The 10,860-nt window shown below is 46.6% G+C and overlaps 1 protein-coding gene across 1 annotated transcript; it reads right to left on the bottom strand.

Annotated features, from left to right (window-relative positions):
* Nucleotides 1–5,038: 5,038 nt before the first annotated feature.
* On the bottom strand, nucleotides 5,039–10,165 carry BNIP1 (BCL2 interacting protein 1). Its single transcript, XM_065690312.1, has 6 exons — nucleotides 10,051–10,165; nucleotides 9,819–9,911; nucleotides 9,521–9,612; nucleotides 8,971–9,072; nucleotides 8,151–8,269; nucleotides 5,039–6,058 (listed from the first exon to the last, which is right to left on the bottom strand). Exons 1-6 carry the CDS (start codon nucleotides 10,132–10,134, stop codon nucleotides 5,862–5,864), a joined length of 687 nt encoding a protein of 228 aa, XP_065546384.1. The 5' UTR covers nucleotides 10,135–10,165; the 3' UTR covers nucleotides 5,039–5,861.
* Between the last annotated feature and the right edge of the window lie 695 nt (nucleotides 10,166–10,860).

The raw sequence follows: 10,860 nt of genomic DNA, 5'->3' as shown, positions 1-10,860 counted from the left end.
AAAGATTACATCACCATCAACTGATACCATTATTCCCTAGTAAGTGTACCTGAAGATTCAGAAATATTCAGTGATATCAACTGCTGCGTTAGAAGAGGGAACCAAACGTTGTACTAACATTTAAAGCACAAGTACAAGCTCTTCCCACCTCTTTTAGGTCAAAATAATTTCTTGACTAATGTAAAAGCACAAGACCTAAAAGTACAAATAAGCCTGAGAGAGCTTAAACCTTCAGACCTCCAGAGGCTCCTGCCAACCTCAACTGGCTTGTGACTGAGAAACATGGATAACCAGGGAAACTGAACAGCAGCAGAGAAAGCTCCCAGCCCTATTGAAAGGGCTGAGTTGGGAAGCAAAGTTCCTTCTCACCAGCTTCCCTTAGAGAAAGGACTGCAATCTCCTAGCAATTAGAGAAAATTAATTGGGGAACACTTGGCATTTATGCTGCAGAGCATCAGGACTGACCCATACTGCAGCTGCCGACCTGCTCTGGCAGCACTGAGCCCTCTTGGTTGGGGTACACAGCGCCTGCTGCCTGTTTGGAGAGCACTTATCTCACCTTTAAGGGACAGAAACAGAGCAAGCACTCAGACACCAATCACATGAAGGGCTTGGTGCACTTTGCATCAATAAGCATTCACAAAGACACCACATATCTTGCTAAACCACTCGCTTAAGGTTTCTCTTCTGGTGGAATCACACCATTACAAACAGGGAGGTGAAGCCACGGTAAGCTGATTTCTGTCCCCCCTTCCAAAGAAGAGCCCCACATATTTGCAGACAAGTATGCACATGCCCCCTGGATATTCTCAGCCCCCAAAGATTCCAGCCTGACTTGCTCTGGACCACTTGGCATGTGATAGCAGCCATGCACATTTGGCAGAGACATTTTTAGAAGCGTCCAAGCTATGAATTCACCCTTCCATTTCGGTAAGGCCAGTTATGCGGAAAGCATTTCCAAAGCAGGACCTCAAATACAGACTCGATTTCCCCTCAATTCTTGGAAATGGGGGGGAGGGGGGGAATAATTAAGATAATAAAATCAATAATATTGCACTCATTTGTTTTCCCACAGTTATCCTGCATTATTCCTGTATTTGCTGACACTATAATTGATAACAACATAATTATAAGTCTAATCAGTCTTTACGGCACAGTCACACATTAGAACCATTTCCAACCCTTTCCCTCAGATCCAAGTTTCACTACAAACATAAAAGGCAGCTTTCCTTGAAAACATACATGTAACCAGATGCTTAGGAATTGACCTTCACGCTTCAGGGATGTACTGGGGAGACACCCATGACACCAGCTACGGCAACATGGATACCCAGCAGGTGCCTGCTCCTTGATCTTTCCACCGTAGCCATACTGGAATGGAGACCAGGATCACTTCCACATCCACAGCATGCTAACCACACACTGGCAACACAGCTAAACATCCAACGTTATTTGTCTCCTGACACACTGGGGTCAACTTCCCATCATTTTCCCCTTTCCATAGGTGTTCAGAAACAGCAAACTGACCTCAGTGGTTGGACTCCATAGGCAGGAGCTGACACAGACTCTCACAAACCAGCAAGTTCTAAACCTCTGAATGTGCTGAGGCATCAGAACTGCCCCATCCTCAGCCCAAAGTGGTTCCAGCTGCACAGCAAAACACCCATAGCCCTTTAAATGGCCTCAGCCCCCTTTGCTGGAGGACAATTCACCACCACCCAGCTGATGAGCAGGAGTTCATTAACCCACAGCTGTTGATTGCTCCCAGCTGCTTGTCTCAGACCCTGAGCTCCACAGCGAGATTTCAGGCCATTTTTAAACTCACAGTGCTCCTTGCTCCTCATTTCGAAGGAGCATTACTCTTTGAAGAAAACCAATTTTCACTACAACCGTGCTGTTACAGTGAATCCCACCATCAGCTTGCAGCGACCATGTCTAGTACCCGTTTGCTTTTGCTTGTGCATAAACCCTTCTGCGCAGCCCTTAACACTTCTGCAGAGCCCTCTTTCTTCCTCTGAAGCTCCCCAGACACATTCTGCAGTCATGGAGCTCCTGTTCTCAGGAGGACTCCAACTCTTAGCACCAAGTCATGCCCAAGTCCAAAAGCACAGAGAGCAGAGGCCATCTTTCTATCACCATCCCTGATGGGTCTAAAGCAGTTGTCAGAGCAAAGCTGAAGAGTGAAATACCTAAAAAAACATTACCCCCATCCACATAAACAAGTGTGATGCCAGTTTTTACACCTCACAACACAACCTCAGGCATACAGCAAAAGCAAGACCTTAAAACACACCAGCCTGGGTGATTCAAGCCCTATCTTCAACATCAGGGTTGGCCACAGAGATCAGTGTGCTGCCCCAAGGCAGACGATGATGCAAAGTCCCCCGTGGGCACAGAAGAACTGCACAAACCTAACTTTCCCTGGACAAACACTGCAAATATCAGACAACAAAAAACAGACACAAGCACCTCCTCTTCCCATGGTACTGCTCCCACTCACTTGTGCAAATAATCAAATCTAGAGACCTACCTTGAAGCCAGGAACAAGGTCTGCAGGTGAGGAGCAAGCCAGACACCGTGCTGCAGCCTGCAGAAACACCATGTGAGCACACCAACCCAACCACCTGAAGCCTTGAGCTATATGGGCTGATTGAGGCATCCCACTGTGCTTTGGGAGGAACCAAAGGCACCTACCACCAGCTCTGGCTCTGCTCCAGCACCCAACCATCAGGCCAGGGTGTCTGCTGGGATACCACTTGGGGTGCTTGGCCCCACACATTAGGGATTCACCAAATCACCCCTCCCACCGCAAAGAGGAAATAACATTTATCTTCTTGTCTCTGCCAATTATTTCTTTTCATTCTGTGGCCCATCAGGAGCCTGGATACTCTGTGGCTGCTGATGGAAGGAAATGGGTCAAGTACCAAGGGCTGCAGATCAACCCAGGGATTATTTCAACTCTTCCCCTCTCCCAAATTGTCCAGTTGTCCTTGATCTTTTTTCACTTATTTCCCCTGTCTCTAAGGACTGTAAATTGACAGTTTAGACAGAGCAGGTGTTTGCAAAAGGACTAGATTATTTGTTTAATGAAATCCGGATGCAACACAAAGCAAAGGCCATAAGGAAGGTCCTCAGAAGTTATTTGTTTGCCCTTGGAGTGTTCCAGCAGGTCGAGGTCTGAAAGCTATGATTTCAGTAACAAGAGGAGAACAGAGTAAAACCCGAGACATGCAGCCACAGACCTTTGATTTTCCCACATTACAATCCCCACCCAAAAATATCATCCCTTTGAAACAAACTTTACTGGAATTCTGAGTGCTGTGAGAATGCTGCTGCTTTTTTAAGGTTGATCTGAGGGGAGCACGTTGCAGAGATAAACCCAGTGTAACTTCCTGCAGACAGTCGCGCTGCATTGCTGCTGAGCGTCCCGGTATCTCGGAGATTAGCAACAACCTATTTTTACATTGCATCCACACGAGGGAGGAAACACTGAGGCAGCCAGTGCCTGACCACCTGCAGAGACTGTGTTTCGCACACGAGACTGTTTTCGAGCTGGCTGAAAAAGCTAAAGCTGTGCCACTGTATCTGACCTAGGAGCAGTAAGTAGTCTTAGAATTATAGAATGGTTATGGTTGCAAAGGACCTTAAGATCATCTAGTTCCAACCACCTGCAATGGGGGGAAAATTCCTGAAAAGGGAACCTTACTGGTGCCTCTGGAGTTGCATAAAACAGCACTGCACTGCTGATATGGAAAATCGGAACTGCTGCGCAGCAATTCATTTGAAACATATTTATGATCTCAATGACCTTCATGTCTTTAATATTGTGTTTAAACCGTATTTCCCAAGACCGGGGGACAGGTGGACACACTTTTATCACCCTCTGTATGTTTGTACCCATCTGTGCAGAGGGGCACAGGGACAAGCAGGCTCCAGCAAGGGCAGGAGCCTGATGCTAGACATGATACGTGTGAAATGCAACAGTCCGTATCACTGAGCTGAATGAAACTTGCTCCACTGTAGCCCAAACTTGCAGACTACATGATGCTCTCCTTGGTTAGCAGTTTGCTCATCAGACTTCCTCCAAAGCAAGGCTTTTACCATTATCAGAAAGCACATGTGCTGACTTTGTGCAATGTATGTTTTTTGAGCTAATTCCTCCCTTATTCAAAAGATAATCTGCACACTGTCAGTTTATTTCAATCTGTATATAATTCTGTATCCCACACAAGGCTGTAGGAAGGCTGCACTGAACTACAATGAACAAAATGATCAGAAAAAGCCACATCCATTCTGTCTGCATGTTACATGACTTCCAGGGCAAGAAAAGGCTTCTGAATCCCATGCAGTGGTGCCCTCTGTGGGATGCACCAACCCTAATGCAGAGGTTTCCAGACCCCGTGTTACTGCCCCAAGAAGACGCTCAGGTATCAACTCTCCATGCAAAGACGTCAATTCCAAACTCTATTACAAATTCCAGCTTCTCTTGTTGGTGCACATAGCCACACAATCACCACTTCAACTGCCCCGTGGTCCTGTTCAGATTACTACAACATACCACCACATCGGTATTTAACCAAGGTTGCAGCAGCTGCCAGCAAAAGGGTAAATCATGATTACTGACAAGATCTAGCAAATTAGTATTATTACAGCGACAAAGTAATTGACTTCTCTGAACACTCTATTGAGAACTACAGGGGTAACCTAGTCTCAACTGTCACAAACTCCGATACTGCATTTGCTTGATGATGTATTTCTTAGGGTACCTATAGCCCTGCCTTTTAAAAAAGTTTATTTCTAACTACTAAGTTAAGGCAGTATTTAAGCATTCTGTGAGAATTTCCTAAACACAATGTCAACTTTACCAGTCAGCTCTGAGAAATACTTAAACAATTTCCAGAGAAGATGACAGCATCAGTTTTAAGAACACTGCCGTGCAGGTTTTGGTACTTCAAGGCACTACAGGGAGTATGGCAGCTTGGTATTTATGATATTAAATCAGTTGCCATTACTAAAGCCTAAGAGAGAGGGAAGACAATCATTGTAGAAGATTTTACTGAGAAATCAACCGTATTAGCAATAAAAACACTGCACAACTTGGCAGTATTTTGCAAATACAGAGTATTAGGTAGAATTTTAGGAAGAAAAGGAGAAAAAAGGCTTTGGATTTCAGCAGATGGGCAATGTAATTCTCAAATATGTTGCATGAATTAATAGTCACAAGTACAGCTCCCATTTTTGCTTCATGCAGAGCCCTCCCAAGGCCAGAGGAACAGAACCACACTGCGTCTGCCACACTCCCAGGAAACATAATCAACCATTGCTGTTAAGTATTAAGCAGAATTTTTATACTAGGAATTATTCAGGCTCTTTCAGTCCATTAGACTTTGGTTTTAAACAAAGTCAGTTTACATGGATACAATAAATAGTTTATTAATGGAATGTATGCCAGTTTCTCTCTTCCATCCTTCCTCTTACTCTCAGCATCTTACACACAGATGTCAAAGTAGCTTTGAGTCAAAGCCAAGGACCAAGGCTAAGTTCAAGGCAAAATGAAGAGAGGCTGAAAGTTAAGACTGGCACCTTTGAGTGCCTAGCTCCTCAAGTGTTCATCTGGTTCCTCAGACTAACAGGCAAACTGGTGTTTCTTCTTTCCACACCTTGATCCACCTGCTTCTTCCTGATTCGTGTTCATTTAAGCTCTTCTTAGGCAGGGCACATGCTCCATGAGGACAGAGAGTCATGCCTGCTCTAACGCTCTTTCAGCTACTGCAATATCCCTTTTTGGTTTAAATTCAAAAGCCTTACTGTTGTGTTATCTCTTTGTGATCTTTTTTACAATTCAGTTTCTCTTTGGAATTTTACAAAAATGGAAAGAGTCTTTTTTTCAAAATATAGAGCACCGTGGCCAGGAATAAGGCGAGGGCGAGGAAGATGAGCAGCTTGTCTGTCAGCTCCCTGCGATTGTATTTGGTGATTAGCTTCCGCCCCAGCTGAATTGTCCCAGACATGGACTTAAATTCTTCATTTGCTTCCAGGATGGTTCGTGAAGAATTGGCTGAAATTGAGGAGAAAAAAAAAAAGAAAATATCAGCTGGTTACATTTCAAAAATACCTCACAAATGATATAAGGATGCAGTATTTGGTAATACAGATAGCACCTGTGAGCTCCTTCTGGGTCAGACTGACTTATGGGTAAGACAAATGCAGACTCTGGTCTTACAGAAGCTTTCACACCTCAGTAGTCCTGATGTGCTAAGGAAAAATGCAAAGCAAAACCAGAGTACTGAATGGCTTAAAGGCTCTGCGTTCTGTTCCTGAATTTTTCAAGTCTTAGCTTCCCAGACAAAATCCAGTTCACATATTTAATGGGAAAAAAATCAGTGCTACCTGAGAGCTCACTGGAAACAAGTGAGGTAAGAATGGTGCCAGAGACACCAATTTAATAGAGAAATCACCATCACTGTCAGCATGCATTCTAGCAGCAATGGGACAGGTCAGTATCTGAGTATAGTAATTGCACAACTCAAACTGTTCCCCCCTTGCCAGAGCAGTAAATCAGTGTGATTCAGATGGGCTTGATGACAGTGAGAAAGCAGCATCAGCAGTCAAAAACCCTTAACTGCTCAGCTCAATTCAAACAGTTTTTAATAATAACTTTTGACAAACTTCTTTTTTCTTTTTTTCCCCTAATAAGAAATTAACTAGAGTAAAAGTGATGACTGGTCTCAACTAAAGGCAGAATTTGAGAATATGCCAAAACAGCAAGATGGAACACTGGCCCCTTTCAACCTCTCTTTCCTCGTGAGGAAACAAATACCCCAAACTCTTCAGCCTTTCTCCTTTCAAATTATTAAATGACAGCAAAAGCCCAGGAGTTCCCTTTTTCTTCAACTATGGAATGCATCCCATACACTGCATACATACAGAACGTGTACAGCTGTAAATGCTGGTACGTCACTCTGTGCTGAACTGATTGATCAAAGAAAGGTCAAACTCCAAGCATGTTGCCTGGTTCACAAAAACAAGCACAGCAGAACTACATCCGTAAGGTTCTTCAAACCGTTACATCTTAAAAAAGCATTCTGATCCAAGTGAAAATAGAAAACTTGTTTCTCATCATTAATGACAAAACAGAGCTTCCCCACTTCACAGCCACGTGTATTCACTGTGTGCTAGCAAAGGACTTGATAAGAAGAAAAGGGAATTCTAACTACTGATTCACAATTTACAGCTGGGGTTTGTAAATGACCTTTGGCAGTTTTTCCCTTGATGAACTCCAAGTGCTGTTCAGTCAGAAACAGGGTGAAAAAGTGACTGCCAAACTGTCGTTTTAATGGGAGAAGAAACATGCTACTTTTGCAGGAACAACCAGTGCCCAGCTGCCATCCTCAGACGGCACCAGAAAACAAGGAGGGAAAAAGTTGTGTTATTTATCCTCATCTTTAAACTGTTCCCTCTTCTGCCCAAAAGCAGAGCTAGTAAGAGGCCCAGGCAACACAGATCCAACATCCAAATGCTTCATGAATCACCAGTTCTGACAGGTCACTTGATTTATGGTCCTGGAAGTCTAAGCCAAAGAACTGAGTGAAATCTGGGTTTCACAGTCCCTGATGCACTGCTGACAGAGCAAGTGACCTTGGGTTCAAGTCACTTGATCTCCTTGTCTCTTAGTCATCCCAGCTGGAGACTGGGTGAAAACAGGCTTCCAGCCATACCAAGTTTCCTCTGTGTATGGACTTGTATCTATGCTTTTATTTTCTCTGCTGTTACCAAATGCATGCCAGGACAGTAGCACTGAGAAACACCGAACACTCTCTCAGCACTGTGTGAGCTCACAGTGCTTTTACAATTGCTTTAACTTGACACTAAAACAAAAGATCCTCATCTTGCCCCCTTTTCATAATCACGAAACAGAAATCCCAAACAGCTCCACACAATGTACACTATTGTGTCCCATTTATATCCAACTGTTAGAGGAGTTCTGCTGGATGATCCTTTAATTATCATCTTAGTACATTCTTCTACAGCAAAGCAGGTTTCCACTATACTCCACACCATGTCAGTTTGCCCCTACCCATTCTAACAGGACTGGTGAAAGGTGCTTCCATGATCCAAACCACACCCAAATACCGGAATAACATCCATACCGAGGGTTTGCACAGTCTCCTCACTCTGCTGGACTTGCTGTGACATCATCCTGCTAATGCCCATCAGACTCTCTGTGATGTTACTTGCACTCTCTGCCAGACTTTCCTTTGTAGTCTTCCTGAGGAAGGGAAAAAGTAAAGCAGGAAGGGATAAAATTATGTCTCCAGGTACTGCAGGAAAAATGCTGCTGCCACAGAGTCTAGAACAGAGCTTGGCACCACACATCTCTGCCAGCATACAAAAGACACAACTAGTTTTTACAGAGTAATAAATTCAGATTATCTTCACTAAATAATCAAAACAAATTACAAAATATTAAGGCCACAAGCCAAAACAATGGCTAGTGGCTCAGAATCTCATGGGAGCCCATACTGCACCCCTTAGTCATCCATGACTGCGCACCTTCATGAGCTGGTATGGAAGCACTGATGCAAACTTTATTTTCCTGGGTATCCCATTTGTTGTTTTCAATACAAAAATGATATATGATTACATCCAGTTTTGCATGTGAGAATAGCTTGTATAATGATCCATTACTTGTTTATAATCCTGATTAGAATTAACATAAAAGATAGTAAGAATAACTCTGAAGGTTAATTTATGCCCTCTTCCACTTAGACATGACAATGCCAAGAAAACCTGAAGTTATTAAAATCCTTAACAGTTTAATCTCCATCAAAGGTAAATGTACTCATAAATAAAAGCTATGTTCCAGATATAATTAGCTAACTTAAAACTGTTATGTCGCTTCTATTTAAAACCAGTTAATACAGCACACACTGTTTAAACCTCAGATTGTGCAGTGGTATGGTCCAATACCTTTGTCTTAAGGAGTCTCTTCCCTGCAGCAGTTGATCTTTCTCAGAGTTGTCAATGGCAATTTTGCATGCTAGATTAGCCTTTCTCCAAGCCGCCTGATTGCTGAAATCACAAGAGCACAATGTTATAACACGATGGTATCACTTTGCAAGCGAAAACAATTTTCAGAAAGCAATTGCTGCTGTAACTGAGCACCCAGATATGCACACTGACTTTATGTTACACCACAGAGTAACATTATCCATCAGGTCATTTCTGCTCCTAGGTGTATTGTTTATGGAGCAAGTAAAGCAAACTATGCCAGCTGGCAGGTGACAGACTCTCAAGCCACCTACTTACATTCTCTCCTGTTCAAAGGGACAGACCACAGTTAGGGAGTCAACAAGAGAGAGGAAAAGAAAAGTGAGTCCTACTCTTTCCATCCCTGATCCTTTCTTGGTCCGGGGCAAAACAGCATCGTGTCAGCAACTGCATTTGCAAACAGGATCCGAAAGCTGCTGTACAGAAGGCAGATTATCTCGGGTTTCAGGGGACCAGCTGCCCGACCCACCTGAGCATTTGTTTCTTATGGTTTTCCACTTCCCGCAGCAAGGCTTGTTTCTCTGACTCCTTATCCTGCTCCTTCGCCATCTGCTCGAGCTCCTTCGGTGGAAGCAGAAACACAACAGCCCGATCAACAACTGCCGCCGCCTGCAACCCGCACAGCCCACCCCGAACAGGGAGCGCGTTAACAGCGGATCCATACAATAAACAAGCCGCAGCCGGGACTGCCGCCCCGCACCAGCCGCCCCAGGGCAGGCCGCACGGGGCAGGCCAGCCAGCGCAGCGGCCTCGGCCGGGAGCCTCACCTGAATGCGGCCACGGAGGTGGCGGAACTTCTCCTTCACGGCGGCATTGAGCTCCGTGAGCGCGCTGAGCGGCCCCGGGCAGTCCCGGATGTCCTGGAAGACAACGGCCCGGTCAGCGCGGCCTTGCGGCGGGCATCACCCGACCCGGCCGAGACTTCCCGCACAAGGCGGCGGCCGCCCCGCAGCCCTGGCAGCGGGGACCCGCCGCGGGGCGGTGCCTGCACGGCGGTACCTGCACGGCCGCCTTGATCTCCAGGTCGAACCTGACGATCTCCTGGTGGCAGACCCGCACCGGCACGCAGGCGGCCGCCGCCATCTTGGGAGCAGAGAGGGAGGCCGCGGCGCTGCCGCCCGGCCCGCGGCGCCCCCTGCGGGCGCCGCCCGGCACGGCCGTGGCGGGGGCTTGGCTGCGGGCCGCCCGCGGGTAGCGGGCAGCGCTGCCGGTGCTGCCGGTTCTGTCGTTACCGGGTAGGGAAACGGTAAATGCAGGCGCTGTGGTGAAAGCGTGGCTGCGTTAGCAGATGGGGGCTAAGGTGCGTCCCTCTGCCCTTACGAGCCAAAGGAAGGCCCCAAAGCAGCACTGCCCGTGGCACTGGGAGAAGCAGTGGTCGCAGCGTGGCGGCACGGTTCTGCACCCAACAGACCGCCCGGGTTCCCGGGTGGATGGGCAGGTCTCTGACCCTCGGTACCAGCGGGCGGCCGGTGTCCATGCTGGGGGAACAACGCGAGGTGCCGCTTGTGTCCCGGAGAGGAGGAGCGGGACGACAACGCAACGCGACAGCCCCCTTGCCTTTTCCCTATCTCCCCGCCTGGTGCTGTGCTCCCGACCTGCCCTCAGGCCCTGCTCTGTGACACACCAGGTTTGGACAACGCAAGCTGGAGTTGGAGATGGAGACCAACCAAAGGAGCTGCTGGGCTGCAGCCCCGGCTCTCCCGATGGTCCCTCCAGGCTGGCCCTTGACTGGCAGCTCTTGGCAGGGTCGCTGACAGGGGGAACACATCTTTCCTTCCCGTGCTCGGCTCCCCCCCAAGGAAAGCTGAC

Source organism: Lathamus discolor, chromosome 10 (assembly GCF_037157495.1).
Source record: "Lathamus discolor isolate bLatDis1 chromosome 10, bLatDis1.hap1, whole genome shotgun sequence".
Taxonomy (NCBI): domain Eukaryota; kingdom Metazoa; phylum Chordata; class Aves; order Psittaciformes; family Psittacidae; genus Lathamus; species Lathamus discolor.
This window is presented reverse-complemented; position numbering and strand designations above follow the sequence as displayed.